Source organism: Hypanus sabinus, chromosome X2, assembly GCF_030144855.1.
Source record: "Hypanus sabinus isolate sHypSab1 chromosome X2, sHypSab1.hap1, whole genome shotgun sequence".
Lineage (NCBI taxonomy): Eukaryota > Metazoa > Chordata > Chondrichthyes > Myliobatiformes > Dasyatidae > Hypanus > Hypanus sabinus.
Window position 1 is genome coordinate 18,774,062 of NC_082739.1, and position 26,424 is coordinate 18,800,485.

The 26,424-nt window shown below is 39.8% G+C and overlaps 2 protein-coding genes across 6 annotated transcripts in view; one reads left to right on the forward strand and one right to left on the reverse strand.

Annotated features, from left to right (window-relative positions):
• LOC132385201 (beta-galactosidase-1-like protein 2) overlaps window positions 1-17,820 on the reverse strand; it is a 90,788-nt gene extending 72,968 nt beyond the window's left edge. The window contains exon 1 of one of the 2 annotated variants that reach the window (XM_059957103.1): window positions 17,690-17,820. In XM_059957103.1, the coding sequence (XP_059813086.1) occupies window positions 17,690-17,691 (2 nt within the window). In that variant the 5' untranslated portion in view covers window positions 17,692-17,820. Of the gene's footprint in view, window positions 1-8,935; window positions 9,134-17,689 lie in introns of those variants that run through there. The other variant, XM_059957101.1, reaches the window with a different exon arrangement.
• jhy (junctional cadherin complex regulator) overlaps window positions 17,781-26,424 on the forward strand; it is a 67,605-nt gene continuing 58,961 nt past the window's right edge. The window contains exons 1-2 of one of the 4 annotated variants that reach the window (XM_059957099.1): window positions 17,819-17,831; window positions 23,789-23,940. The gene's annotated coding sequence lies outside the window, so the exon portion shown is untranslated. Of the gene's footprint in view, window positions 17,832-18,010; window positions 18,158-18,275; window positions 20,637-23,788; window positions 23,941-26,424 lie in introns of those variants that run through there. The other 3 variants (XM_059957098.1, XM_059957097.1, XM_059957100.1) reach the window with 3 other exon arrangements.

Consider the following 26,424-nt stretch of genomic DNA (forward strand, 5'->3'; position numbering starts at 1 on the left):
TAATTATATTCCAAGTTTGACTTCCAATATCCTCATAGACAAGAAAGACCAAACTAACAAAGCCATGGTATATTGTGAATGGATGACTGATAATGGGAATAAATGAGGAACTTCGATACTCATCACCGAGAGTGGTTGGAAACACAACAACAGACAGAGATGGTGAAATTACAAAGAATAAAATGGCCAGATTGGTTTGACAGTGGGAAAGGAGTGCAACAACCAGCTTATCCTTATCAATCTACATGCACAGATATACCAATTCTTTACAACATTTCTTTACACAGCTGCTCCTAGTGGAGACATACCAGTCTTCACAATTCACTCATGTTACCAATGGCACTATAAGAAGGCATTTAATTATCAGAACTTTATATTAAAATCATGTTAAGTGGTAGAAAATGACAGCAGGTCACTTAAAACTTGGCAGCAATGAGGTGGCATAGACTATCAATAGTAATAGCAATGTATACCACCAGTGCTACAGACCGTGGTTCAAAGGGGAATGCAGAAGTGCATGGCAGGAACACCAGACAAAGCTAAAAATCAGGTATCAAACAGATGAAACTAAAATATGGGACTACATAGTAAACCATGTACAATTAACAAAGCTGGTGATCCCACAGCCATGGATGAGATCAAAGCCCTGCACACGTGCCACATATGGTCTTGAATGGTGGTGGACAACTAACCAGATAACAGGAGTTGTCAGCTCTGAGAACAATGGCAGCTAAAGACAAGACTGAAGCACTTGAAGATCCATCTCAACTCTCTCAAGACTGTGGAAGCCAGTCGTAAACCAACTTCCAGGAGGTATCAAGTACCAATTGAAAACATTGGATAGAGAAAAGGTTAAAAGGCCAAGTGACCCAATTGTAGAACTGAAGATCTGTGCTGCAGAATTAGCTACAGCTATAGCTAAGTTATCCCAGCATATTTATAACATTGGCATCTATTCAATGTAAAGAACTGTATAAACCTATTAACAACGAACTAGACAAATCCAATCCAAGTCAAGTCACTTTTTATTGTCATTTCGACCATAACTGCTGGTACAGTACACAGTAAAAACAAGAGGTTTTTCAGGACAATGGTGCTAACATGAACAATACGGAAACTACACTGAACTACGTAAACCAACACAAAAACTACACTAGACTACAGACCTACCCAGGACTGCATAAAGTACACAGAACAGTGCAGGCATTACAATAAATAATAAACAAGACAATAGACACAGCAGAGGGCAGTAGGTTGGTAGTCTGATGGCTTGGGGGGGAAATTCTGTTAACAGCTGAATGGCAGCATCTGGGATTCCGTCCGTTTCTGTACTCCCGCCGAGTATTTCCTTGCCACAGATGTAGTCCAATTTAATGTCCATTGGAGAGCAGAATGGACCGGAGAGCCAGCCAGCTAGGGTTTGCTTTTTACCAAGTAGTTTTTTTTTATTAAACAAAATATACTTCATTTCAAAATAAAATTATATACAATAACCATTCAAAAACTTTCAATTCTTTACAGTTGGTACCATTACTGTCTTTACATTTTCAAAGTTCTGTTTTGCCACCCACGTGGCACTTTGTTCTTCCATATTTACATTCAGGAGGTATACCCCCAACCCCCCACCCCTCAACTCCCACGGCAGAAGGACCCTAGACTGTGGTCCTTCTGCACCGGGCCCTTGTGGTGGCTGCACCGAGTTTGAGTACATCTCTCAGCACATACTCCTGCAGCCGAGAATGTGCCAGTCGGCAGCATTCCCCCATGGACATCTCCGTGTGCTGGTAGACCATCAAGTTTTGGGCTGACCAAAGAGTGTCTTTGACCGAGTTGATGATCTGCCAGCAGCACCAGATGTTGGTCTCGGTGTGCATCCCCAGGAACAGCCTGTAGATCAAAGAGTCCTCTGTTACGCAGCTGCTGGGGATGAACCTCGACACTGCCCCTTCCATCCTCCTCCACACCTTCTCTGCGAACCCCCAGTGTGCAAAGAGGTGGGTCACCAACTCCTCCTCTCTGCAGTCCTCCCGTGGGCAGAGGGGTGTGGAGACGACGTTCCGGGCGTACAGGAGGGTTCTGACTGGGAGGCGAGGCCAGCCAGGCGAGGTCGTGGTGCCTGTTGGTGAGGTCTGGCGATGAGGCATTTTGCCAGATGAACTAGATGGTCTGCTCAGGGAACCACCCCACTGTGTCCATTTCGTCCTTCTCCTGCAGTGCCTGCAGGACCCTACGTGCTGACCACTGCCTGATGACCCTGTGGTCAAAGGCGTTGACCTGAAAGAACTTCTCTACGAAGGACAGGTATGGTGGCAACGACCAACTGACAGGGGTGTTGCACGGGAAAGGGGCCAGACCTATCCTTTGTAGCCAGGGCGACAGGTAGAACCTGGGCATTTGGTGCCCACATACCTGGGATCCACACACAACCTGATGCAGCCACACACGACGCTGGCCATCAGGGTGAGGGCGACATTGGGGACATTTTTGCCCCCTTTGTCCAGGGATGTGCATGGTGGTCCCTCTGACCCAAGTAGTTAATCCAATTAACTACTGCAAAAGTAAAGTGATGAAGAATGACGAAAGGTGGCACAGTACAGTAGTGGTTAGCACAACGCTTTATAGTTCCAGCAACCTGGGTTCAATTCTTGCAGCTGCCTGTAAGGATTTTGTATGTTCTCCCTGTGACCACATGCATTTCTTCCGGATGCTTCAGCTTCTTTCCCCATTCCAAAGATGTACCAGTTGGTAGGTTAATTGGTCATTGTAAATTGTCCCGTGATTAGGCTAGGATTCAATTGGAGATTACTGGGTGGCATGGCTCGAAGAACCAGAAGGGCCTCTTCTGCATTGTAGCTCAATAAATAAATTTATTTATGTATCTATTTATTTCAGACAGGTGGTGTGTCTGAACTCTTTACAAACCATGATTGCTGAAATTGTTGATGACATAAAGGTAGGTAGAGAGGCAAGCTGTGAAAAGGACATATGTAGGCTACAGAGGAAGATAAATATGTTAAGCGAGTGGACAAAGATTAAACAAAATTGGTATAATACAGGAAAATGTGGAAGCATCTATTTTAGCAGGAAACAAAAGCAAAATTCTTATCTGAATGACAAGGGACTGCAGTGCTCTGTGATGGTGGGATCTGGGTGTCTTGAGGAGTGATTCAAGATTAATAGTCTGCACATACAGCAAGTCATTAGGAAGCTAACAAAATATATTTATTACCCCAGGAGGAACTGAATACAAGAAAAGCAAGGTAATGCTTTCATTATATAGGTCATTGGTGGCATTACATCAGAAACATTGTACATAGTATTGATCTCCTAAAATAAAGGAGGGCTTTTAACACATTGGAAGCAGATCAGAGGTGGTTTCCTAGGCTAATACTTAGGCAGGTTGTCTCAACAGGAATAGTTGAGCCAGTTAAGTTTGATTATGCTGGAACAAAGAAGAACAAAGAAGAACAAACAAAATCTTGAGGGGTTTTCACAGAGTAGATATAGAAAGGATGTTTTCTCTTGAGGAAAAGTCTAGAAATGGAGCCCTCCACTTAAGACCCTTCCAGTACAAATTCCCACTCCCAATCTGAACCTGCCGTTCAGATAGGTGCAGTGGTGATGAGGTAGCTGGCCACTTCTTTGTGGACTGTGTGATTGCTTAAGTCTGGAAATGGATGTAACAGTCCTTATTCACATTCTTCCTGAGCAGTTGTGTCATGGAAGACTCTCTGAATTGGGCACTCTCCCTGGGTGCTCTCACTCTCACTTAAACACTACTTGAAATTCATCAGCCCTTTAACCTGCTCAAAACTTATTGGCTTTCAGGTGTAAGAAGTCTAAATGAATGCTGCCAATGGGCACATTATAAGATACGGAATATCCAGAATGACCTGAAGCTTAGTTCAGCCACATGGAAGCTTTGTTAGGAAGGACCACCATGTCAGGTACTGCCGCCACTGGATACTGAGGGGATAGGTCCTGTGTAATAGCCTACCAAACACTTTCAGGAAGCATTGTATAAAGATGAAACATGAGCAACAGTGCTGAATTATAAGAACACGTACTGGCTTCATGGCACAGTAAATGTAACAAAAGATGTGCACTGATTGTATTGTACTTCGTGTACTTATTGTTCGACATCCTTTGGAACTCTTCCCCGAAGTTTGCTGGAAATAGCCGTATTTCTGAGGCAGGATAAAATGATCCTTGATGCAGAGTTGAAAGGCTGGCAGAGTAACTGGGGCTACAGAAGTTACAATCATCCATTATCACATTATTGGCAGTGTAGAGGTGAGGGGCTTTGGCCTGTTCCTGCTCTTAACTTGAATACATATTGTTCCAGTAACTTGAACAACATAAAATTCTTATTATGGGATTGAGTGCTGACACAGCCAATAGAACTGCTTCTTTACAAAGATAGGTGGAGGAGTGGGTAGTGTTGTGCAAACAGATAGCCTGCAGAGAGACTTGGGTAGTCTAGGGGAATGGGCAAAGAAGTGGCAAATGAAATAAAATGTTGTAAAGTGTATGGTCATGCACTTTGGTGGAAGAAATATTATTTAGATGGGGAGAAAATTCAAAATGCAGAGATGCAAAGGGACTTGAGAGTCCTTGTGCAAGATACCGTAAAGGTTAACCTCCAGGTTGAGTTGGCTGTGAAGAAGTCAAATGCAATATTTGCATTCATTTCTAGAGGTACAGAATATAAGAGCAGGGATGTGATGTTGAGGCTCTATAAGGCACTCGTGAGACCACACTGGAGTACTGTGTGCAGTTTTGGGCTCCTTATTTTAGAAAGGATATACTGACATTGGAGAGGGTTCAAAGGAGATTCACAAGCATGATTCCAGGAATGAAAGGGTTACTGTATGAAGAACGTCTGGCAGCTCTTGGGCTGTATTCCCTGGAGCTCAGGAGAATGAGGGGGGATCTCATAGAAACATTCCAAATGTTAAAAGTCCTGAATAGATCAGATATGGCAAAGTTATTCCCCATGGTAGGGGATTCTAGGACAAGAGGGCACGATTTCAGGATTGAAGGACGTCCATTTAGAACGGAGATGCAGTGAAATTACTTTAGTCGGAGGGTGGTAAATCTGTGGAGTTTGTTGCCATGGGCGGCTGTGGAGGCCAAGTCATTGGGGGCATTGAAGGCAGAGATAGATCGGTTCTTGATTAGTGAGGGCATCAAAGGGTATGGGGAGAAGGCAGGGGAGTGGGGATGACCAGAAGAATTGGATCAGCCATGATTGAATAGCATAGCAGACTCAATGGGCCAAATGGCCTACTTCTGCTCCAATATCTTATGGCCTTAACTGCTTCAGCAACTCAAATTCAATCATGACCTCTGACACTGTGGGAGCATGATTTCCTCCAGAAGCTCCTGTTTACACCCACATGATATGTGGGTTGGTAAATTAATAATTAATTAATGAAAGCATCAAGAGAATGTGATACAGAGAAAAAAAAATTGTGGAGTAAATGGAATTACATTGACAGCATAGAATCATTTGGCCAATGGCCTCCTTTTAAGCTGCAAATTAAGAAATTTATAGTCAGAGATATAGAGCACAAAAACAGGTCCCACAAGTCAAGTCAATATCAAGTCAATGCTATCATCAGATCATACAACTCCCTGACACACTAGGGGTAATTTACAATTGCCAATTAACCTAACAATCTACATACTCCTGGGACATGGGAGGAAACTGAAGCTCCCACAGGAAGCCCACGTGATCACATGGAGAGTGTGCACTCACAAGGTCAGGACTGAAGCCAGGTTCCTGGCATCATGAGGCAGTAGTTCAACTAGTTGTACTACTGTACCATCCATTAATATAGCAAGAATATAATTAGAGTTTTCCTCAAGATTCATAACAAATGGAAGTTACTGGGCCTCCAGTAACTTAGACTTGAATAATGGATCAAGGCAACTCAGCATTCAACATGTTCTAGATTTTAAGTTGTCCATTGCAGTGCCATTTTCTACTTGTCATCGTCAGGACCATTTGGCCAAATATTTGTAATTTATGGTTTCAAGGATGTTTGTTCAACAAACAAGATTTGCCACTTTCTAACAGGTCACGTTCCCTGCGTTTCTACTATGCAAAAGTACTGTTTCAGCATTATCATCTTCACAGCCTTTAATATATGAAAAATATTCTATTAACCTTAACATCAAAGACACAGTTACTCATCCTTCCAACACCTCTAAAGAAGTCTTATTACTCTTACAATCCCTCACCACCAACCCGCTGACTCTCAATACAGGAGCCCCGCAGGACTGCGCACTGAGCCCCCTCCTTTACTCCTTGTATACTCACAACTGTATCGCCACCCACAGCTCCTATCTGCTAATTAAATTTGCCGACAACGTTACATTTAATGGCTTCATTTCAAACAATAACAAGGTGGCCTACAAGGAAAAAGTCATCTCTCTGACAGTGGTGTCAAGAAAACAACCTCTCCCTCAATGTCACAAAAACAAAGGAGCTGGTTGTGGATTACAGGAGGAATGGAGATGGGCTAACCCCTATTGACATCAATGGATCTAAGGTTGAGAGGGTAAACAGCTTTAAGTTCCTTGGCATCCACGTCACCGAGAACCTCACGTGGTCTGTACACACCAGCTGCAAGGTGAAAAAGGCACAACAGCGCCTCTTTCACCTCAGACAGTTGAGGAAGTTTGGTATGGGCCCCTAAATTCTATGAACTTTCTACAGGGGCACAATTGAGAGTATCCTGACTGACTGCATCACTGCCTGGTATGGGAACTGTACCTCCCTCAATCGCAGGACTCTGCAGAGAGTGGTGTGGACAGCCCAGCACATCTGTAGTTGTGAACTTCCCACTATTCAAGACGTTTACAAGGAAAGGTGTGTAAAAAGGGCCAGTAGGATCATTGGGGACCCAAGTCATCCCAATCACAATCTATTCCAGCTGCTACCATCCAGAAAACGGTACCACAGCATAAAAGCCAGGACCAACAGGTCCCAGGACAGCCTCTTCCACCAAGCCATCAGACTGATGAACTCATGCTGATTTGAATGTACTCTATATTACATTGACTGGTCTATTTATTATAAGTTACTATGATTGTACATGGCACATTTAGATGGAGACGTAACAAAGATTTTTACTCCTTATGTATGTGAAGGGTGTAAGAAATAAAGTCAATTCAAATTCACTGAAGTCTTACCTGAAAACACGCTCCCCCTGAAAGAAACTCCAATATTTTCCAAAGATCGGCTGCCTGATTTGCATTATCTATCTTTACATGACTTGCCTTAGTTTGTTGGACTTACTAAAATAAAATGAATGTTTTTCTTCCTAAGACTGCTGACAACTGTATTTCCAGTGGTCTCGGAAGCAGGCCTGCCACTTTCAGTGATGTCACTGTTCAAGTTCTTTCTAATAGGAATAGGCATCCGTTAGTCTCGTGAGACCATGGATTTGTGCCTTGGAAGGTTTCCAGGGCACAGGCCTGGGCAGGGTTGTATGGGAGACTGACAGTTGCCCAAGCTGCAAGCCTTCCCCTCTCCACGCCACCGATGTTGTCCAAGGGAAGGGCACTACGACCCAAGCAGCTTGGCACCGGTGTCATCGCAGAGCAACATGTGGTTAAGTGCCTTGGTCAAGGACACAACACGCTGCCTCAGCTGAGGCTCAAACCAGTGACCATCAGATCACTAGACTGATGCCTTATCGACTAGGCCATGCGCCAACTGCACGCAGTTCCACTGCAGCCATCAGCCTTTCAGTTTCTGTAACTACCTCACCCAAGCTGCAGCTTCGGGCCCATTAAATTGATTGTTGGAAGTATTTTGATACCACCCAACCCCACCTGATGCAGCATGTACTCAGTTAAGTGTCACAATTAGCCTTGGAGTATTATATTGAAATAAACTGTACCCTATTCAATGGCAACCGTAAGGTTTGCATTTTTGAATTTTTTTTAAGGTTAATCATCTGGAATGGCAACCACTATTTCCACCAGCACAATCCATATGTCTCCTGCCTTTAGCAATCATTGTGACCTGCCAGTGTCCACTGATAGATCTTGAAATACTCTATGCAAAGCTCTCAAACAGTCTCACCCTGTTAGTTGCACTCCTGTATCCTCCTTAGAATACAAGCACAGTTAGCATTTCTCATCAACTCCCAATGACAGCACATTGCATTGTCTCTTCAAGGTCTACATAATGCTGCCACTTGATATCTCAGCAGTAATTCAAGACCCGCAGTTGTACAGTATGTCATGTGCCTCCAACCTATCGCCAAAAGCAGTATCACCTTCCTTCCCCATGCATTGTTCAGCTCCAATGTTGTGGATCTTAAATGACAGCTTCACACAGTCTACATACGGCAAACTCCAATAATCCATTTCCTGGCTCTTCCTTTTGCATTCGTCTGCTCACTGGGCTCACTTGAAAGTTTATTATAACACAACGTAACAACTTAAAGGAGTGTTCTAGGCATATTACCAAAATGGTCCCCGTCATCCTCCCCACTATGTCATGACCCCTCTAAACTCCACATTAAATCTACTAGGTTTTCATTTACTGTTACTTTTACGTGCAGCAACTACCCCCCTCCTCCCCCGACGACAGTCTCCAGGGTTATTTAATGCTGCTCCATCAGATCAGCTCTGACATCCTTTACTTGAGGTAGCCAATTCAAACAGAAACATGACACAACGAACTGTCAAGGTGATTTTTATCGTGCAGTTTTGAAAAAGTTTTTGAGAAGTCCCCTAACATACATTGCAATTCGAAAGCAGTTTGGGACGTCCCGTGGAATTGCGGGTTACCCTTCCAGGACAGCAAATGCAGCCCCTTAGAGTACACCTGCAAAAGAAAGGTGTACGTGCGTGGAGAAGTGAGGAACGATAAATAAAGAAGCCACCATTACGTTGCAGACTTCCCACTCAGTACCTGAATCTGTACAAAACCAGAAGCACTACAATCAGAAGCAAGAGTCCGAATCTCCGCACATGCTCCCTCCTCACTGCAATGATCTGCATGGGCGCGATCCTTTCTGTAACAACAGCTTAAACATTAAGATAAATGGATTTCCAAACAACACCAACACCACCACAGGCGGAAGAGAGCGCAGCAACAGTGCGCCGGAGCACTTCCGGCTCCCACACCACCCGATAAATCTGGGCTGCCATTGGACCCAATTTAGATCCGCCCTCTCCGGAGTTTGATAGCTGGAGTAAGATATCAATCAGCAGCTGGGTACTGTCTTGATTGGTGGTAAAAGTTGTTACGAAAGTATGTCGTTTTGTTCACCACAAGGAGCAGAAAGTATTGCGCTGGAGGGAAATATGGAAGAGAAACAGAGCGAATGGGGAGTGTGGATTAAGGGCGGTGGAAATAAAGGAGGGTAAATGCTGAAAGGGAGTAGAACAGACAAAAATCTGGGAGGCCGAAAAGAATTAAAAGGGGAGAATGATACGTAGGATGAAAAGAGGAGGACAAATTGAAGGTTGAACGGTTGTCGGTAATAGGGGTGAAGAAAATGGGAGCAGAAAACAAAATGGAGCTGAACATAAAGCTACACCATAAAGTTATAAATGTTTTCTCTTGCACTTTTTAACCCCACTGTCCACCTCCTATTTAAATTTCTGCAAAATAACGTTTCTTTTAAAACAGCATCCTCTTGAAACCATTCCCATTTGGCAAAACACATCACTGCATCACTGATTTCTTCCAAAAACTAAAGAAAATTACACATCAAGAAAGTCACCTTATTTTACGTTTCCTTTTATACTTGGAAGGGATTATGGAGATGAGTGCTATATCATGAGCACTAGCCTCTGTAGTATCCAGGACATCTTCAAGGAGTGATGCCTCAAAAGGCTCTTCTCATTGCTATCATTAGGATGGGGGTACAGAAGCCTGAATGCACACACATACTTAACTCGATAAGATAAAGTAACTAACTCTCATATCTCATTCTCCCTACCCCACATACTTCCTCTCTCCAATCTCACGATCTCCCAATTTCAGTATCAGAATCAGATTTAGTATCACTGCGTATGTCTTGAAATGTGTTGATTTTGCGGTAGCAATACACTGTAATAGTTAACAAAAGCTGTTACTGAATCGTTGAGTGAGTACCATTAAGGGTCATGTACCTCCTTCCTGATGGCAGCAATGAGAACGGGGCATGTAATGGGGGTCCTCAATAATGGATACTGCCTTTCTGAAGCATCGCTCTTTGAAGATGTCCTTTATGCCCATGGAGCTGACCTGAGTTTACAACTTTCTGCAGCTTTTGATCCTGTGTAGTGCTCTCCCCCACTTTACCAGAGTGTGATGCAGCCAGTTAGAATGCTCACCATAGTACATCCGTAGAAATTCAGCTCTGATGACAGGTTTTTGCTTTTATGCTGGGAATGAGCACTGAATGTCATTTCATGGCTTGTTGGCAGAAATAGAATGTATTTGTTGCTGTATTCCTAGATAAAAGAGTGCATCACGTTTCCCATATAGGTGTAATGAAATGTGTGAAAAAAAACAAAGCCAAGAAAACCATTGCAATAGTTCATGTAAAAGACAGCTAAAATAATTTAAACTAGTTACTCTACCACTTCCTCGCTATTCCTCACATACTTGGTAATCCCCCACATTTTCCAAGGCAATAATAATACCCATTGATCAAAAGTAACACATATTTGTAAACCATTTTAGAATGTTGCAGTACATGTTACAGGGCACTAAATAAATTTTTAAAAATCTTTCTACTTGACTATAATCCATTATTTGAGACATCTGAGAAAGGAGTTCTTTATGTTTTCACTGTTCTGTGCTTTTCCACTATTGCTTCTCCTTTGACATATTTCAGCAAAGTAGAATAGTGAGAGCAGCAATTCAGACCAAGTCACTTCTTTGCAAAAGTTAACTGTTCTTGCTTTACCACTGTCACATAACTTGTATTTGTTAATTTTAGCAAGTTACATCTTGGGCTCTGTGGAACCTGAAATAAACAATTTTCTGTGTAAGTACTTGTGTTGGAACCAGAAAAACCTTAGTAGCTGTTTACTATTTTTCCTAGGTATCCGATTGTCTTGAGTAGACTATAGCAGGAAGAACTTGAAAAAAATGAAAGGACAGAAATAGTGTCTTTCAATCTCTGGTTGTTTCTTTATATAAACCAGTGGTTCCTAAAGTAGGTGATATTGTCCCCTGGGGTGGTGAAAGTTTCTAAAAGGAATGATAAAAATAAAGAGGATAGTGGGGGAGGGGGACTTAGTAGGAGGGGTGGCAGCTGAGGGATTACAGGTATAGGCTTAATGTAAGAAATGAATCCTTTATTATAAGCATTTGATCCTCAGTACCACATAATGATCATGTAATCACCTCATCTCTTGCTAACCAGCCATTCTCTTAGACTTTGCTGAAAGCACATTATAGTTGTTGAAAAACAATATGACTCTTCTGTGTTTAGCATATCTTAAGAAATTTGGACTGAAGAAATCATGTTATTTCCAGGCTTGGCTCGGGCATTATTTCCATTCACTACCGTAGTACAATGTTATCTCGTATGATTTCCATTCTTGAATCATGCAGTGACTGAATTCCTGTGAATTAGGGTATGGCATTCAAAAGTGTGAAGTTCAGGATCTGCCTTTTGATTGGTCTCGACTGTGTTACTCTAGACCACGGCCCAACCGAGATATCTCTGCCCCACTTGTGTACCTTCAGGCAGAATCAGTTTTGCTGTGGTCATTAATCCATAATGAAAATAGCAGAAGTAGACCAAAGGAAAAAGAAGTGTACACAGTATAGTGTGGGGTATCTGAAGTATGGATCTATACCAGCATTAAGCAACCAACAACAGCCAATGTGTTTGTTGTGTGGAAAAAGTTTTTTTTTCAAACGATGCAATGAAACCACCCAGGCTCCTTGAACATTTGAAGATGATATATACAATCCGTTAAAACGGACAAGAACTTGGTTTACAGTATTTTCAGTCACTTTGCAAAAATTTCCAGAAATGGAAAACACTTAAAAACATGTTTGCCAGCATTTCACAACAAAACATCAATGATTTGCATGCTTCATACTAAATCTAGAAATCATGGCTAAATCTAGAAAGCCCCATACAGTTGGAGAAGAACTGATTCTGCCAGCAGTAAGGGAGGATCTGAGTAGAGCTTTACATAAGTCACCAGACCAAATAATTAAAGTCAACTCAGTGATAACTCTGTTCAAACACAAATATATATGAAATGTCTAAGAATGTGGAATACACATTGTGCAACATATTTAGGACAACTGAATTTGCTGTGCAGTTGGATGCATCAACTTTGCCAGGCAATGAATCTTTGCTTCTTGGTTATGTTCACTTCATAAAAGATGAAAGCATGGTTGTTATTTGAGCTGAAGCTGAGGTTCAAAAAATCATATTAAGACTTTTGGTTGCAGAAAAAAATCTCCGAGCACTACCCTGCACTATGGAAAAAGGTCAATATGTTCTTTAATGCCTTTCCAACATCATATTTTGTAGAACACGGTTTTGCTGCAGTTGCCCAACTTTATTCAAAGCAATGAAACAGCCTACAAATTACTGAACATGGGGATTTGAGACTCCTCCTGGGTGACATTGACCCTGATGTTGAGAAGTTGATAACCCCACCAAGCCCATCCATCTCACTGAAAAGTGAAAAAGCAATGAAGTATTGAATATTTCATCTACTAATGTGATTAATTACTGTAATTAATCACTTAGTGGATGTGGTGTATATGGATGTCCTATTCTGTTCTTGTGTTCTATTTCAACTATATCCATGAAGGGAAGTGAAGCAGCAAATGAGACAGAATTGAGGAATATTATGGGCAATGAAAGAGTTAACTTTTATATCAAAAAAGCTAAAGCAACTGAAGACAAATAAAAAAACAAAAAAAACACAACTAAGTATACTATAAAACTCAATATATACCATAATCTTTCCCAATAGGTTAAGGGTTCCCAACCTGGGGTCAACAGGCCTCTTGCTTAATGGTATTGGTCCATGGCATAAAAAACGTTGGGAACCCTTGCAATAGATTAAAGTTCTCTGAACAAAAGTATACAAGATATAACAAATCATCAATACAGAACAAAACTTGTACCAAATCCTAATGTGAAATACAGTGTTGAACCCCAGAATGTCAGAGGTTTATTCTATTCACATGTAGAAGATATATCAATTTAAGAGTTAAACCCTCTCAATTACTTTCCATTGTCATAGAGTGTATTTTTTTCCCCAAAAGTAATAGTTACCAGTGAGGTTAGGCAATCATTAACACATAGAACAGGTTCTGCTGCATTCCACAATCAGGAACAAAGTCTCTTATGTCTCTATCTTATTCTGGAACAGCTTCTGTTTGCAGTTTTGGAACTCACGAAAGTGAGAGGTGATTCACATGAACATGAAAATGTCTGTTATATACTTTAACCACATGGGTCAAAGGTGATTTAAGCTTGGCGATCTCTTTGAAAATCCACAGGTGCTTTAGATATCTGAAGTTCTGAAGCATCATCCTATCCCTGGATAGAACCTCAGGACAGGCCTGGCCATCTTATCATGAGCTGTTGACATCTGCAGTTAATGTATGGTAATCGTAGAAGACAAATTAGGTTTGAGCAATGTCATTAAAGTGTAAGGTTAAAATTTTAAAAGCAATGCAGCAGGTATCTTTTCCATGACTGTGATTTGTGCTCCAGTTTGCAAATAAAAACTGAGCTTAATTTTGGAAGGAATGAATAGACTGAAATAAAACTGTTCCATTCAAATCTTCTTAAAAGTATATACAGCATACTCAGCTATTTCCATAGCACAGGGTGATATATGGTGGAGGAAAAATAATGTGGATCCCATTTAATTACAGGAAGATTTCAAATTAGCATGGCACAAATCAAACATCATTGTGTGATACGTAGCTTCTTTGTCATTTATCTGATGCAAGGAGACCCCTTAAATTACCTCCAGTCCAATGAATGCTGGTTAGTTTTGTGGGAACCACTTCCAACCATTTTGAACGGATGTCAATCACAAGCAGCTTAGTCCAAGTGAATGAGGTCCCAAGGTATAGTGGCTGAGGGTCATGGAAGTAGAGGGGATATGCTGATTTCAGCTGATCCATAGGGTGCACAATGATTTGCAAAAGCCTGTATGCCATAATCCAGTCCTCATCCATGTAGGTAACTCTCTGTGAAAAATGCCAGGCTGATGTTCATGCAGGTCAGACATAGGGTGACCTTTTAGTAAATTTTAAAACTCTGTACATACCAGCTTAGATCTCTGGATATCAGGCATAAAAAAGGAAGCAGTGCCCCATATCTTAGGCTGGTCCGGCTTCCTATCAGCATCAGGTAAGAACAAATTTTTATTGTTGGCAGAATTTCAGATGCTGATGAGAAGGCGTACAGGAGCGAGATAGATCAGCTAGTTGAGTGGTGTTGCAGCAACAACTTTGCACTCAATGTCAGTAAGACCAAAGAACTAATTGTGGACCAGAAAAGGGAAGACGAGGGAACACACACCAGTCCTCATAGAGGGATGAGAAGTAGAAAGAGTGGGCAATTTCAACTTCCAGGCTGTCAATATCTCTGAGGATCTAATCTGGACCAACAAGTCGATGCAGTTACAAAGAAGGCACGACAGCAGCTATATTTAATTTGGAGTTTGGGGAGACTTGTTATGTCACCAAAGACACTTGCAAATTCCTACAGATGTACTGTGGAGTGCATTCTAATTGGCTGCATTATCATCTGGTATGGTGGGGGGGGGGGGGGGCTACTGCACAGGATCAAAAAAAAAGCTGCAGAAAGTTGTGAACTCAGCTCCATCATAGGCACTGGACTCCATACCAACCAGGCCATCTTCAAGGAACAATGCTTCAAAAACGTGGCTTCCATCGTTAAGGACATGCCCTCTTCTTATTGCCACCATTAGGGAGGAAGTACAGGAGCCTGAAGGCACATGCTCAATGATCCCCTCTGCCATCAGATCTCTGAATGGACATTGAACCTATGAACACTACCTCATTACGTTTTTGCACTATGTATTAGATTTAACTATATTATATATACTTTAATTCTATTATTATATATTGCATTGTACTGCTTCAGCAAAAACAACAGATTTCACAACATATGCCAGTGATATTAAATCTGATTCTGATTCTGAAAATCACTCATGACTGAGCCAAGGTGCAAATATGAAATCCTTGAAATGTTGTCACTTTTTGCATGACAGTCGAGAAAGAGCAGAGCATTTTTGCAGTCCTGAGAACATCTGTGCTCAATTTTCTACTTCTGAACCAACCAGGTTAAGGCCCAGTGCCTTTATGGTCAAGTTTCTGACCTGTCAGTAAGTTGAATTTTCAATTAGACAAATAGTTGTGATATTTCTTAACAAAAAAGATTATGCACAGAGCTATTTAAATTTCAGCATTATTTCAAAATTACAAAGAATACAGAGCAAACTCTGATTAACCAGATAAAGTTGAAATCCAAATCAATATCAAGAGCAAAATGTATCTGCCTCAAATGTTACAGAAAAAAAGACAAGATAATGGGATTGACAGGGGAAATAAATCAGCCATGGTCAAATGGCAGAGTAGACTCGATGGGCTGAAAGGCCTAATTTTGCCCTCATGTCTTATGGTCTTACACCAAAGTTAAGCAAATCGTTTTGCATTATTCTTGGCTTTTCATTTTTCTCTTCTGAGGCAGTCGCCTGGATTTTCTTGAACTCCAGTTCTGGAGATTCTGCAATGGCTAAATTTTCCACTTAATCTGCTATTTTGTTGGGCTTCTGTGTGTTCCCCACAAATGGGCTTGATGTTCTCAACCCAATCCTATCTATTTTAAGAGGTTATATACCAAAGATTCAATGAATTTGGTTTTTCTTAAGTGTTTGAGAATCTTCAAAACTTTTTATCTGTTCACCGGGTAATCCCTTGCTGTGGTAGTCATCAAAATACAGATGATGACCATGTTACAGCTATTAAGGTAATGGAAGCACACCCTTACAGAATTCTCAAATCAGTAATTAGAAATATGGAACAAAAACTCACTCTCACAGAATCTGTTTTTTTTAAGTTTCTTGATGCATGTGCAGATAATGCAGCTTCGCTGTATGGGAAATTGTGATAAGAATTGTTTTATAGCAATGCAGCCAAACATGAATGCGATACTCGTGTGCAGAATGTTTATTCTGGGAAATTGATAGCAGGCATGCAATCAACATAGTCTGTCCAACAGACATGACTAAATGTAAATAGAGCCTTAATGATGAGGCAATTCGCCCAACATAAGATGCTGATTTAGGTTTGCTCATCCAACCAAAAGTTTGTTTTCACTTTTCCCAATTTTGAATACTATTCAATTTTCACTGTTTTAAGGAGAACAAGTTCATTATCAAGTTAAGTCAAGTCACTTTTATCGTCATTTCAACCATAACTGCTGATACAGTACTTAGTAAAAATGAGACAACGTTTTTTCAGGACCATGGTGTTACATGACACAGTACAAAACCTAGACTGAACTACGTAAAAAACAACACAGAGAAAAAACTACACTAGACTACAGACCTACCCAGGACTGCATAAAGTGCACAAAACAGTGCAGGCATTACAATAAATTATAAACAAGACAATAGGCCAGTAAGGTGTCAGTCCTGTAGCGTAAAATTTTCAGCTTATTCTCAGTCTTCTCATTTTTTTTGTGTTGGTAAACCTGAAAAAAAGTGCTTAAAATATTTTGTTGTATTTTGCTGTTTGGTTTATTATTATTTTAGTGTCTTTTAAAAATCGTAGTTAAAATATAATTAACGTTTTTAATTACAAATCTATTTGAATAGTTTTTAACTCTATCAAGGATATTTAAAAATTATTCAAAATCCTTTTTAGGATAATGAGCTGTCAAATGTCATCTGGGCCTGGGCCTTAGTAGTAATTTAACTGAGGCTTGGTCATTTAACTTCAACCTCTTGTCTCTTGAATACAGATAGTCAGCTTTGTTCAATGATTTACTTATTTGCTTCCAGAAAGAATAGGTTAAGGCCGTGAGAGGAGCAGTCTGCATTAGATTGAACACTATTTGATCTACTGATCTGAAAATATCAACTCTTTCTCTCTCCTTAACCGTTGCCTCTACGTATTTGTATTATACGGCACAGTAGCATAACCATTAGCTCAATTCTTAACAATACCAGTGACCTTGGTTCAATTCCTGTTGCTGTGCGTAAGGAGTGTGTACGTACTTCCTGTAACTTTGTTTTTTTGGTAGGTTAATTGGTCATTGCAAATTGCCCCGTGATTAGGCGAAGGTCAAATCGGGGTTTGCTGGGCAGCGTGGCTTTAAGGGCCGAAAGGGTCTATGCCACGCTGTATTTCAATAAATAAAAATAAATTCCAGGCAGCTATGTTTGCATTTTCTATCTTTATGTCCAACTTAACATATTAATGTCTCCTCGAGGTGCTTCTACTTTTTGCTTTCAATGCAAGTAACTAATGATTTTTCCGATCTTCGGGATTACATATGGAAATAGAACCCGATAGTATTATTGGTAGGGAAAAATAAATATGTTTGCAACAAAGAAGCTGCTGGAGACACCCAGCAGGTCAAACAGCATTAATCAAACAGAATTGTTTCACGTTTAAAATTAGGTGAAGCTTTCATTATCTTACATTTTGGAAGCTTAGACTAAACTCCCCGGAAGCTGCTCAGGAAACACCTTCCGGTCCGCCAGACTCTCCGAACACCGATTACGAGGTGACGCCACGGCGCCGTTGCCATGGCGTTGTCGCTGTGTATAGGTCCAACTTGTTGGTGAGTGTTATGATGGTGTACCGATCCGTGTGCGTTCTGAATTGCAGCTGTGGCAATGAGAGGTTTACCGAATGAAGAATTAGTAAATCGGTCGGAGTAAAAGTCAGCAGAATGGCCGTGATGTGTGGCGTTAGTTAAACTTGAACTCCCGCAGCGAGGATCCAGAATCTCGCCGCCACTTACTGGATGCGCCGTTGCGCCTGCGCACTAACTGCTCTGGGACCGTGAGAGGGTCAATGAAGCGGGGACAAGTTCCTAACTATCCAACTCAAAAGATAAATCACTGCAGTGTTTTGCTTTATGGGTAGAACTGATGAATACGATAGGTATGACCGCGTTAACGGGGCTATATTATAGACGACCCAACAGTTCGCAGAGGAACAGATTTGTAGAGAGATTGCACTCTGTTGCAACAAACGTGTAAGGTTGTTATAGTAGGTGATTTTAACTTTCCACGTATTGACTGGTACTCCCAGTAAAAGGACTAGATGGGGTAGGGTTTGTCAAATGCGTTCAGGAAAGTTTCCTTAATTAGTGCACAGAAGTCCCAACGAGAGACTTGGGATACTTGATCCGCTATAGGGGAACGAGACAGGACAGATGACAGAAGTTTTGCGTCTGGTGATCACAGTGCCATTAGTTTCAAACTAAGATATGTCTGGTCAGTTGATCAAGATTCTAATTTGAAGAAAGGCCAATTCTGATGGTATTAGAAAGGATCACGTAAATGTGGATTGGGACAGGCTGTTTTCTGGCAGAGGTGTATGTGTTAAGTAAGAGGCCTTCAATAGTGTAATATTGAAATGATACGCTGGTCAACATTAAATGTAAAGATAACAGGGCTAGGGAACCTTGGTTTTCAAGAGATAGTGAAACTCTGATTAAGAAAAAAAGGCAGGTAGGAACAAATGAGGTACTTATGGAGTATAAGATATGCAAAAGAACAAAATAAAGAAATCAGGAGGGCCAAAAGAAGGCATGAGGATACCCAAGGAAACAAAGTGAAGGAGAATCCTAAGGGATTCTATAGATGTATTCAGAGCAAAAGGAAAGCAAGGGGCAAAATTGGTCCTGTGGTAGATCAGAATGGTAATCTTTCTATAGAAGCGAAGGAAATGGAGGAGACCTTAAATTAATTTTTTGCATCTGTATTTACTCAGGTGATGGAAAGGGTCTGTCTCCTGAGTAAGTGCAGATGCAAGAAATCCGTTAAGTCTATAGAAGTGAGGCAAAGCAGCAGTGAGGTCATGGACCCTATACAGATTACAGAGGAGGAGGTGTTTGCTGTCTTGAGTAAACTAGGGTGGGTAAATCCCCAAGTCCTGACAAGGTGTTCCCTTGGACACTGGGAGGCAAGTGCAGAAATTGCAGGGGCCGAGCAGAGATATTTAAATCATCCTTAGTGACTGGTGAGGTACCAGAGGATTGGAGGATAGCTAATGTTTTTCCGCTGTTTAAAAACTGCTCTAAAAATCCTGACATCAGTCATGGGAAAGTTATTGGAAGGTACTCTAAGGGAGTAAATGAGTATTTGGATAGACATGGAATGATTCAGGATAGTCACATGGCTTTGTGCCTGGTAAGTCATGTCTAACCAATCTTCTAGAGTTCTTCGAGGAAGTTACCAGGAAAGTTGATGAAGGCAAAGCAGTGAATGTTATCTACATAGATTTTAGCAAGGTATTTGACAAGGTCCTGCATGGCAGGTTGGTCAGGAAGATTCAGTAGCTTGACATTCAAGATGAGATAGTAAATTTGATTAGACATTAGCTTTGTGGGAGAGGCCAGAGAGTGGTAGTAGATGGTTGCCCCTCTAGAGACCTGTGACTAGCGGTGTGCCACAGAGAATCAGTGCTGATTCCATTGTTGTTTGCTAGCTATATCAGATATCTGGATGATAATGTAAACTGGATCAGAAAATTTACAGCTGACACCAAAGATTAGGGGTGTAGCAGACAGTGACAATCAGAGTTTGCAGCGGAATTGGTACCAGCTAGAAAATTCGGCTGAAAAATGGCAGATGGAAGTTAATACAGACAAGTGCGAGGTGCTGCACTGCACTTTGGTAGGACCACCCAGGGTAGGTCTTATATGTTGAATAGTAGGGAACAGAGGAGTGCGATAGAATAAATGGATCTTGGAATACAGGATCATCTTTCATTGAAAATGGCGTCATAGGTAGACTTTATTTCTTAGGACATAGAAGATTGAACAGAGATTTGATCAAGATATAGATAATTATGAGAGGTATAGATAGGGGTATTGGATAGGTACATGGATGGCTTATGGTTCTGGTGCAGGTTAATTGGAGTAGGCCGTTTAAATGGTTCAGCACAGACTAGATGGGTCAAAGGGCCTGTTTTGTGCCATATTTTCTATGAATCTATTCTATCTATAATAAGAGATTTAAATAAGGTAAATAAGTCACCTGGATCAAATGGTGTGCATGCCAGGGCTCTGAAAGAGGTGGTTGAAGAGATTGTGGAGGCATTAGTAATGATCTTTCAAGAATGATTAGATTCTAGAATGGTTCCAGAATCTGGAAAATTGCAAATGTCACTCCACTCTTCAAGAAAGGAGAGAGGCAGAAGAAAGAACCAGAGAGTGGTGAACCTGTGGAACTCTGATACGGGCAGCTGTGGAGGCCAAGGGTAGGAGTGGGAAAGTGAGGGGGTTATCTGAAAGTGGAAAATTCACTGTCCATACCACTGACTTGTTGGCTATCTAAGAGGAATATGAAATGGTGTTCTTTGAGTCTGCATTTGTGTGCACTGTGGGAATGGTAAAGGCCAAGCACAGAATGAGGTGAGTTGAAATTAAATGCCACGGGAAGTTCGAGTGCAGGTGCTCTGTAAGCTGATCACCTAGTCTACACTTGCTCTCGTCACTGTCAAGGAGGCCACATCACAAGCACATAATGTAATTTACCAGGTTTTTTTGTTTTCACAAAATTCCAGCATCTGCAGTCTCTTGCTTTTCCAAACTTTTACATTCTGTCTTGATGTGAAGATGAACAATTAGTCTAACTGATTTATTCCCCTCATACCAGCTAACTATGGATGTGGTGGAGAATTTGAGTTACAAGTGTATGGAAAGCCTGGACAGAGATGTGTTGAAAGTAGCACATCTTGTTTTTTTTTTAAACTTTTTTTTATTGAGTTTTCAAATAATTACAGAAAGAAAAAATATGTAAAAATATATAAACCCTTCCCCCCTCCCCTTAACCCCTTCCCCCTAACATCCCTATAGAAAAAAGAAAGAAAGAGTGCCTGGATATCGGGAGATCCCCACATGCTCCATGGAGTTCATAATAACTTAAATATATATATTTCTTTCTTTCCCCAAATAACCAATTATTTTATCTTCGGAGCACCATTATATTCAATCCTGTCTTTTGTAAATAAGGGTGCCAAATTTTCAAAAATGCCTCATATTTATCTCTTAAATTATAAGTAATTTTTTCAAGTGGAATACAGCTGTAAATTTAATTCTTCCAACGATCTATACTTTAGTATGTATCCGATTTCCAAGTAACTGCAATAGCCTTTTTGGCTACTGCCAGTGCAATTTTTATAAATTCTTTCTGATATTTATTTATTCAATTTTATATATAAAATCTTCTGGTGTATTTTCTCCTATTTTATCTAGTTCTATTCCAATCCATGGCGGTCTATCTCTCTCAAAAAAAGATACAATAAATCTAAGTTGATTTGCTTTATAATAATTCTTAAAATTTGGAAGTTGTAACCCTCCTAGATCAAATTTCCATGTCAATTTTTCCAACGATATTCTTGACATCTTACCTTTCCAAAGAAACTTCCTCACATATTTATTTAACTCTTGAAAAAACTTCTGGGGTAGATGTATTGGTAGTGATTGAAATAAGTATTGTAGTCTAGGGAATATATTCATTTTTATGGTATTTACTCTACCTACTAATGTTATTGGTAATACCATCCATTTATCAAAATCTTCTTGAATTTTTCTCAATAATGGTAAGTAATTTAATTTATATAAGTTCTTTATATCATTATCAACTCTTATACTTAAATATTTTATACCATTTGCCGGCCATCTAAATTGAGTTATTAATCGACATTGACTATAATCTCCTTTAGTAAGAGGTAAAATTTCACTTTTATCCCAATTTATTTTATAACCTGATATTTTCCCATATTCTTCTAATCTATAGGATAATTTATGCAACGAGTGCAATGGGTTTGTTAAATAAAGCAGAACATCATCAGCAAATAAGTTAATCTTGTATTCTTCCTGATTAACTCTGAAACCCTTAATATCTGGGTCCATTCTAATTAATTCAGCTAATGGTTCTATCGCCAACTCAAATAAAGCAGGTGATAATGGACAACCTTGCCTAGTTGACCTTGTTAACTGAAATGATGTTGAAATTTGACCATTTGTCACTACTTTAGCTTTGGGATTAGTATTTAAGGTTTTAATCCTTTTAATAAAAGATACTCCTAATCCATATTTTTCCAATACCTTAAATAAAAAATCCCATTCCAATCTATCAAATGCTTTTTTTGCATCTAAAGCAACTGCCACACTCATTTCCTCCCTCTTTTGCACCAAATGAATTATACTAAATAACCGAGTTACATTATCTGCCGATTGTCTATTTTTAATAAATTCTGTTTGATCTATATGTACTAATTTTGGTAAGTATTTAGATAATCTGTTAGATAAGATTTTTGCTATTATTTTATAATCAGTGTTTAATAAAGAAATAGGTCTATATAATGCTGGCTTTAAAAGATCTCTATCTTTTTTTGGCAATAGTATTAAAATAGCTGTCGAAAAAGATCCTGGAAGTTTATGCATTCTTTCTGCTTGATGTATTAACTCCATAAAAGGAGGAATTAATAAATCTTTAAACTTTTTATAAAATTCAGGCGGAAAACCATCTTCTCCTGGAGATTTATTACTTTGAAGTGATCCTAGGGCTTCTTCGACCTCCTTCAATGTAAAAGGCATATCTAATCCCTTCTGTTCTTCTATATTTAATTTTGGAAGAGTTATTTGTGATAAAAACCTTTCTATCTTGACATTATCATTTTGTGATTCTGATTTATACAATTCAGAATAAAAATTCTTAAAAATCTTGTTGATATCTTGCACATCTTGTTGATAGGGAAGTTCAGTATAATGTGTGATGGTTTTACGATTTGATTCACCCTCAGTTGTTGGCTAGGAAGAAAAATTAAATCAAGATCTGAGTTGTAAATGGAGTCTAACATAATTGGTTTTAATTTTCCTAATTGTTGCAAACATTTTGTCTCATTCACTACTGAAGGGATAATGTGAAAAACTGGATTTGTCAGAGGATTTGACAGATAGTGGTGTGGCAGTTCTAGGTGTTTTGTTTTATTTTTCATGTTACGTTACCAAGACTCAACATACGCATGATAAATAGAAGAGAACACTGTAGATCTTGAGGGATTCTAGACTAGCTGTGGCAAATGAAGTCATTGCGAAGTTTCTTGGCAAAAACTATGGAGGAGCTATAGGAGGAAAATTATGTGACCAATCATGTCAAAGGTTGGGAAAAGAACAGGACACATGACCATGCAATTTGATACCTTGATAAGGTAATTTCAGTTTTGCTGTAGGGGATGAAACTCAGGAACCACATATCCCATTTACTTTAAATACAATTTTTCAGGAATGGGTTAAGCATTGGCACATTTGCACAATGCCATACTCCAGTCATAAAGGCAGTTTTTTTTTATGCAATTTGTGTAAGACTGTATCACAGTGATAAATGTAAGATGGTAACTGATTGTAACAATCCTTTCCTAGCATACTTTTTGATTTTAGCTTTGCAGTGCTTTTGCATGTGGTGTTTTTTGTTTTGTTGATTTTCATCTAAAATTATATTGAACCATTATACCAATGTAATGTAATAAACTACTCTCTTTTTAATATTCAACATGTAGGACACCCCTTTTTTCATACAATGTTACATACAGCAGACAATGCTCCTGGTTTTTCCATGATAGCAACCTGTTTTACTATGAGCAAGTATTGGTACGACCAAGAGAAATACACTGATCTAATGGGCAATTGGCCTTTAACTCAACAGACACAGGTACTATTCTTGTCAGAACTGAATACTCTTGCAGGCTGTCACCCAAATTTTCGGAGCATGGCTTTGTTACTCACAGGACAAATTTAATCATGTTAAAGGTACACATTTCTAGACTAAAATGTCATTGTATGTTAGGACGTTATTATGCCAGTAATGTTGATATTGGTTTCAATAAAATAATTATGAATTGCTTGGTAGTGATAGGTTGACAACTTGTAAGTTTAGTGATGATATTCAAATTAGTTAGTGTACTGCCTAGATGAAATAGCAGCCTATAATAAAGTGTAATGCTTAAGTTTCATAAAGCAATGTACCCCATTCAAGATTTGGCAATGGTTATGTAAATTTCAAAGACTTGAAGTTGTGGAAGTGACATTTTGAATTGGTTTTGAATCTACTGTGATTTTAAAATTTTCTTGAGTTCCTAGTGATTGTAGCATCTTCATATAAACCATACAACTTTTGTTTGCAAATTAACATTAAATTGATAATCTCGTTCAGAGAAGGCATATAAGTATTGAAGTACTGGCAAGGAAAGTTCTTTTGCTAACCGTTGTTAAAGTGTATTGTGAGGGTTGACTGGATTGACACCCAAAAATATCATACTTGTGTAAGTTTAGAGGCGTAAAATGTACTGAGGATGAACTTCAATTGTTTCTTTAATTTCTGCAGAAGTGTCACCACAAGAAGTCAGGAAATCTAACAGCAGAACTTTTATTCTGTTTTGTTTTTGTTTAAAATTCAGTGTTAGATTCTATTATACCAATAGACTCTAGAATTATTTCTTAAGATCTGGTGATACTTATGGTGAAATTCAAGGAAGCAAGCGGTTTTTATTTTAAATAGGGAGAAGAAAACAAATCAGCTGGAAAAAAACAAACCTCTTGGTATCTATGAAGAGAACAGACTGTCACTTAACCTTTGCTAGAACTGATAGATGTTTGTGTCTATGACTGAAACTTTACTGGATCAAAATGTATTAACTTTTGGTGATCCCAGGGAAATTGTTCTTGATGGTCAGTTTACTTCAAAGCTTCCACTGAGGTACTAAAATAGGGAAATCAGAGATGCACGAGAAATCTGTACCCTCCTGCTCCACTGTTGGTCTCACTGCCTGGTCCAACAGTAAAATACAAATCCTTGAGCTGATGGAACAGATGTATTTGCCTCCAACCCCACGGCTGTATGCCAGTCTACACCCATACAACTCACTGTTCCATTTTTGCATTCATCTGTTGTCTTCATGACATTTATTGACCCACAGGTCAACCCTGCCTTGATTCCGAATGATTAAGACTGCAAGTGGTAATAAGTCCTCATGTGAAGGTCCTGAGGCCTTGCTCTCAGAACACTCCAATGACCTTTTTTTGTAGCTCAGGAGTGAATAATGAGAAATATTTAAAAGGCTATTTTAATTCCACTTCCCATTCCCATTCTGATATGTCAATCCATGGCCTCCCCTACTGTCGTGATGGGGCCACACTCAGGTTGGAGGAACAACACCTTATATTCCATCTGGTTGCCTCCAACCTGATAGCATGAACTTCGATTTCTCGAACTTCTGGTATTGCCCCTCCTTCTTCTCCTTCACTATTCCCCATCCCCTTTTCCCCCTCTCACCTTATCTCCTTGCCTGCCCATCGCCTCCCTCTGGTGCTCCTCCCCCTTTTCTTTTTCCTATGGCTTTTTGTCCTCTCTCATCAGATGGCACCTTCCCCACCCCCATTTCTCTTTCACAAATCAACTTCCTAGCTCTTTACTTCATCCCTCCCCCCTATCACCTTGTGTTTCTCTCTTCCTTCCCCCACCTTTTACATCTAGTTGTCATCCTTTTCTCTCCAGTCCTGCCGAAGGTCTTGGCCTGAAACATCGACTGTACTGTTTTTTCCATAGATGCTGCTTGGCCTGCTGAGTTCCTCCAGCAATTTGTGTGTGTTGCATATATTCTAGTTAATTGTTTTCTACTTCATAAATTAAAATGAAAGCCAATGGAGGTAAAAGTACAGTACATGTGCTCTAATGTGAGGGACTCTCTAAAATCTAAAGTTATCTATTCTGGTTGAATGTTATAAATATTATATGTGATAGAATATTTTAGAAAAAAATTACACCTTGAAGTTCTTCCTTTGTTAGTAATGCTAAACACACTATATAGTAGAAGCAGCAGGTTGAAGTCAATTGGAATAAAATTTGGATGTAGTGTATTTTACTACAATTGACTGGGAGGACTTTCTGACTTTTCTTACCATATTAGCTTCCTATTTTAGTCTGCTTTGTAATCACTATTTGAATACATTCACAAGTTAATCAAGGAAACATTCAGCAGATCAAGCAGCATCTACAGAAGGGGAAATAGAGTTAACATCTTGGGACGAGGACCCTTTGTTAAATGTAGGGTTTGACAAAGCTCTTCGACCTGAAATGTTAACTCTGTTCCTCTGCTGTCTGTCCCACTAAATACTTCCAGAATTTTCAATTTCTATT